Genomic DNA, 5944 nt, shown 5'->3' with positions numbered 1-5944 from the left:
ACCAATTTTATTCGGACTGGTCGCAATCGAAAGATACCGATGACATTATATAATAAAAGTGTTTTTAGATTTTTGATTGTGCTTTTAAATTCTGAGTAATTTTAATCTAAAGTTTCAAGATGTGAAAACTCGAGATAAAGCTAGTGGTAGCGTCGTGAATTTGACATCGACATGAACATATACACGCATCAAGTATCATGTCATCATGTCAAACGGTTATATTTTTATTTTATGCACTTGGCGTCGCGACGCTACCGCGTCGCTTGATCCACTCTTCTCCATTAATGTTTTTAGAATAAAGTGCATTACAAAAAATGCAAGCTGTATCATTGTCTGTAAGATCTATTGATATATTTAAATCATCAGATGATGTTTCTATAGACAAAACATCGTTTTTATTATCTCGACCAGCGAATTGATCCGAATTTTGACAGTGTGAACTATCTGTTCCTCGACTTCTTCCTCGAACTCTTCCTCGACCTTTTCCTCGACCTCTTCCTCGACCTCTTCCTCGACTTCCTCCTCGACCTCTTGTTTTTTCATTACAGTCTTGTTTTTTCTTCTCATTTATTGTCTGTTTTAATTTTTTTCGATATGTACATGATGTGATAACCTGTGCTTCAGAAGGTTTACGGCCTCTAGATGAAACTTTTCGTCGCTTTTTTGTTAATGGCATAATTTCAAACGGAGAAATGTTATATGATGTAGATGGTTGTAACTCAATAGATGATATTGTAGAATAGGAAGGTTTAAGTATATTACTATTAACAGAAACTTCATCAGATGCGAGCACTGGAGTTAGAGGCAAAACATTTTCAGAATGTACTTCTTCTATCTCTTCTTGTGACGCTAAATAATCCATATCAGAAAAAATGTTGCGATTCGGAGGGTATATTCCTGTTGCTTTAAAGCCGTTGACAGCAATTTCAGCAGTTTGACATTTGATGTAAGCACGGCCAAGTAGATCCATAATATCAAATTGAGTAATCGGTCTTCCTGTTGTACGTGTCCATATTCTAATTTCTTCTGAATAGTATGTCTTTAATGGGCTCATAAAAGATTTATCCAGTGGCTGAAGTTTATGTGTCGTATGTGGAGGAAGCGAAATTATTTTTACAAAATGTTTTGTCGAAAGATCTATTAATTCAATATTTTTTGTATGACTATAATGTCCATCAAGTAATAATAAGATAGGATCATTTTTACTTGGTTTAGTTTTATCAATAAAATGTTCAAACCATTTGGTAAATAGGTTAGTTTGTACCCATCCTGATGGATGTGCGACACCAACTGAACCAGAAGGGGCACCTCTCATTAACACGTCTGTCATATTTTTCCTTGGAAATATAACCATTGGGGGAACAAATATTCCAGTAGCATTCATCGCGCAAATGATTAAAGTTATTAAAGATCCTCTGATGTTTCCGCTGATGTTATCGTACCAATTTGACGCTTACCTTTTCTTCCAATAACTAGAGGAATTTTGCTTGGGACAACAGTCAAACCCGTCTCATCAATATTAAAAATACGATCTGGTGGGTAATTATACTCATCAAAAGCAGCATCCAATAAATCAAAAAACTTGTTCATACTTTCTTTATTAAATTCTTCCTTTCTGACAAAGGATGTTCCTGTAGGTTTCTGAATTGACAAACTAGGATGCCTCTTTAAAAACGAAGTAAGCCATTTTTTGCCAGCCATTATATTATTAAAAGGATGCTTTATTTTGTTTTTAATGGCTAATTGTAATGCCATTTTACGTAAATCCTTCCTTGTTAGACCATAAAAATGCGATTCCATTATGAGACAGTACTGAACCAGTTCCTCTTCTAATTTATCATTAAATACAGGAAACCTTCCATGTTTACAAGAAGCAGCCTCTTCGGGAGAACCATATTTCTCATCGGCTAATCGTCTTAAAGTTCTTTGTGGCACATTCAGCTGTTTAGAAGCTTTTAACCATCCCATTTCCTTATTGCGAACAGCTTCTATTGCTTTTGCCATATCTTGCGGATTCCACTGTCGAACTTTTTTTCCTTTATTGGTATTGTGACGTGGAGGTATATTTTCTTTTTGATTGCTAGAAGTCATCTGTATAAAAAATCGTACAAATTAATATATATATATAGGTATATGAAAGGGCAGTTTATATTCTTAATATCTTAATATCTATATATATATATATATATCCTCAGAATTTTTCCATTAACTTTTTTACAACTATATGAGGTTGCATTTATCGTAAGTACTGAAAAATAGGGGTTAGAAACGTAAAATATTACGAAAGATGTAGTCGTTCTATACTTTACATTTGACATGTATACAGATCATCATTTACATGTATTTAAGTATATATGTTATATAGCAGTTTTATTCGGTATTTACTGGGATTTTTCTTAGCATTCAATAGTTAATAATGGACAAGACGACATTTGTATCGACTTATATCATTAAATAGATAACACCGTAAAATCATTTTAAATATTTTTTAATTCAATAAACAAAGAGCACTCAAAAGTATAAAATAGCCATGAAGATTGTAAACAAAGCCCATAATCTATGGGCTATGGCAGAGAACGAGACGTAACATGCGTAGTCGTAACGTAAGGTAAGACAGCGAAAAACCAGTCTGCCAGTCACTACTACGACAGCTACGTTTTTCTCTGCCTTACTTACGTTACGATTACGCATGTTACGTCTCGTTCTCTGCCATAGCCCTATCTCCTTACGGCATTTTTAACTACGTATAGATATCAGTAATGTTATTTCGCACTTTATTGTAAATTGATGTTATTCCTTTATATATTTACACACGTACCTTGACTATGCTGTTCCATGATATTTGCGTCTAATTTATAGAAGCGTATCAAGAGCGCCAGATTATGCTACCAGGTCACAGTACTGTGACCAGGTTATGTTACGATGCGCGATATGTCACACGTGATGGGACACGTGACTACATGTCGGTTTAGGCTATAAACGATTTTATTTTTAAAACCGTATTATAAAGAAAAATAAGAAACAGGAAAATATAAATAAAATAGTTTTAGAAAACTACAAACATATAAAAGGACTTAATATTATCACTAATATAGCTACTATTACTTAAACTATGTAATTTATAAAATAACATCATAAGAATTTAGTTTTCACATTTGTAGAATTCGTTTTTAGCTGATTTTATATAGAAACAAGTCACATATATATGAATTATGGGTTTTTACTTCTTTAATTACCTAAACAGATCATGTTTTCATTAGTATTAATGAAGTGCAAAGATTAGTTAACGAGAAATAAGGGGGTGTCACTTTAGGAGACCTATGTCAGTATCGGTGACTTTCCTCTACTATACTGATCTTTTGTGATTTATTTTTGAAATATAAAAAACTGTTATAGTTTGATCTCTCACCTAGTTCAAGATTTTAGAGTGTAAGTTAACCAGTTTTCAATCACGTATATCTTCATATACGTTTACAAATTATTATTCTAATTAATAATCCCATAAAAAAACCTTTTTTTAAAAAAAGAAAAAGACATACGCCAAGTGCATATAAAAGATACTGAACTTCTTCATCAAAAACAGATATGAGATAAATATAATTGACCAAGTGTATTCTTCATTACGCCAGTCACATAAGACAGACCGAAAGTGACTATAATTGTCAACTGGATTATAGTGAAGAAAAAACTTGGCGTGCCCGGGTCGCATTAATTGTAAACAGTATTCAGTGAAAACATTATTTCAACATAGTATTTGCATTATAAATTAAAATATAAAAATAACAGACATATGTATACAGATATATACGCATAATATATACGTATAATATACACGTATAATATAGCGATATAATTAGTATCATCATTCACTATATAGTGATATAATTTGTGGGACATGAAAATATATTCACAACTAAGTATTATAATATGTTCAGTAAGCAATTATTAACATCTTTTCTTTGTTGAATTGTTTTCGCATATATTGTGTATACTGCAGAATATTGCGATAGAACCAAGGTTCTAGAATATTGCGTTTTAATGCGACCCGGGCACGCCAAGTTTTTTCTTCACTATAATCCAGTTGACAATTATAGTCACTTTCGGTCTGTCTTATGTGACTGGCGTAATGAAGAATACACTTGGTCAATTATATTTATCTCATATCTGTTTTTGATCAAGAAGTTCAGTATCTTTTATATGCACTTGGCGTATGTTTTTTTCTTTTTTTAAAAAAAGGTTTTTTTTTGGGATTTCACTGCTTTTTGTTAATTATGAAAACGTGATAATAATGTAGGAAATTTAAATCCTCTAAAAATAAATACAGATTCTGTTTCTAAAATAGTTATTTTGTAAATTTCTATTTATTTAATATTAAAGATGTACTCGTATTGTATTTATTGACACTTAATTATACTTAAGTTTATTTGTACTTAATTTAGATTTGTTCTAAGAAAAATATATACGCGCTCTTTGCATTTCGTGGCCACTTACATACTTCAACTTTTAAATCATTTATGGATGTCCATTTTGTACCTTTAGCTCGCAATAAATTTGTGTAATGTCCTTCGTCTATATTTTTACCATGATGAAGAATCGCACTATTAACTTTATAAATATTATCACCGATACAAATTTTTGACGAAGGTATGGATTTAATATTAAGATTTGTAATCTTTATAACTTCTTCATTATTAACTTTAAATAATAATAATTGAATAATAAGTACACGTTTGGTCGTTGTTATACTAGTCTTTTCAAGTAAAGCAGTTGAATTACAATTACATGTATGTGTCACACGTACGATTGAAAAATACATGTATATGTCACACGTACGTCTGAACATACTCATAACTGAAACGTACCCTTTTCGAGACTCGGTCTCTAGATCTCGGTATCGGCTGCACCAATTTTATTCGGACTGGTCGCAATCGAAAGATACCGATGACATTATATAATAAAAGTGTTTTTAGATTTTTGATTCTGCTTTTAAATTCTGAGTAATTTTAATCTAAAGATTCAAGATGTGAAAACTCGAGATAAAGCTAGTGGTAGCGTCTTGAATTTGACATCGACATGAACATATACACGCATCAAGTATCATGCATGTCATCATTTCAAACGGTTATATTTTTATTTTATGCACTTGGCGTCGCGACGCTACCGCGTCGCTTGATTAATATCGTGAGAAAGAATTGTTCTGATTATACCAAAAGAATTTATTACGTTTATTAGCATAGTTGATTATACGTATGTAATACAATATTTTGACATTGGAATAAATACATATTCACTTTCATGGCTTTATTTTTCAATAATGAAATGTATTACGTTAAAATATTTTAGAGAACATCAATGTAGACATACTGGAAAAATACCGTTCGGATACCATTACCAAGAAAGAGAAATCATAATAATTTCTTAATACTAAACATTAGAAAGAAGCATAAATGATGTAAAAGAAGAATATCTGTTCATTTTTATGTACGTTTATTGTAAAGTTAATTATACGTAGTGTGTTATACCTGTGATATGACTTTAAGTTCGTTATTGTATGTTTCTTTCTAATGTTCATTATTAAGAACTTTATTATGATTTCTCTTTCTTGGTGATAGTATTCGAACGGTGCTTTTCCAATATATCTACATTGACGTTATGTTAAAATATTTTAACATAATACATTCTATTATTGAAAGATAATGCAATAGAAGTGAATATTTATTAATTCCAATGTCAAAATCTGTTACATATACATAATCAAATACACTAATAAACGTAATAAGTGTTTTGGTATAATGTTATTACGAAATTGATTAACAGAAAAATCGTTCCTCACAATATTAATTATGAATTAGAATAATATTTTAAAAATGTATACTTTATGAAGATACACGTGATTGAAAACTGTAACTCACACATACATGTGCTTCAAAATCTTGAATCAAAT

At 30.9% G+C, this 5944-nt stretch overlaps 1 protein-coding gene across 1 annotated transcript; it reads right to left on the bottom strand.

Moving 5' to 3' along the window:
• Positions 1–375: 375 nt before the first annotated feature.
• LOC108777139 (tigger transposable element-derived protein 1-like) lies at positions 376–2091 on the bottom strand. Its single transcript, XM_018543949.1, has 3 exons — positions 1458–2091; positions 634–1413; positions 376–530 (listed from the first exon to the last, which is right to left on the bottom strand). The coding sequence occupies exons 1-3, from the start codon at positions 2089–2091 to the stop codon at positions 376–378; spliced, it is 1569 nt and encodes a 522-aa protein (XP_018399451.1).
• Positions 2092–5944: the final 3853 nt, after the last annotated feature.

Source organism: Cyphomyrmex costatus, unplaced genomic scaffold (genome assembly GCF_001594065.2).
Source record: "Cyphomyrmex costatus isolate MS0001 unplaced genomic scaffold, Ccosl1.0 scaffold410, whole genome shotgun sequence".
Lineage (NCBI taxonomy): Eukaryota > Metazoa > Arthropoda > Insecta > Hymenoptera > Formicidae > Cyphomyrmex > Cyphomyrmex costatus.
Note: the sequence above shows the minus strand (reverse complement) of the source record. Positions and strands in the feature narration are given on the sequence as shown.

Coding starts and splice junctions, on each gene's coding strand:
- LOC108777139 (XM_018543949.1), bottom strand. CDS start 2,091: ATGACTTCTAGCAATCAAAAAGAAAATATACCTCCACGTCACAATACC. Junction 1,414..1,457: donor TCTAGTTATTGGAAGAAAAG/GTAAGCGTCAAA, acceptor GAAACATCAGAG/GATCTTTAATAACTTTAATC. Junction 531..633: donor AAAAGTTTCATCTAGAGGCC/GTAAACCTTCTG, acceptor TGAAAAAACAAG/AGGTCGAGGAGGAAGTCGAG.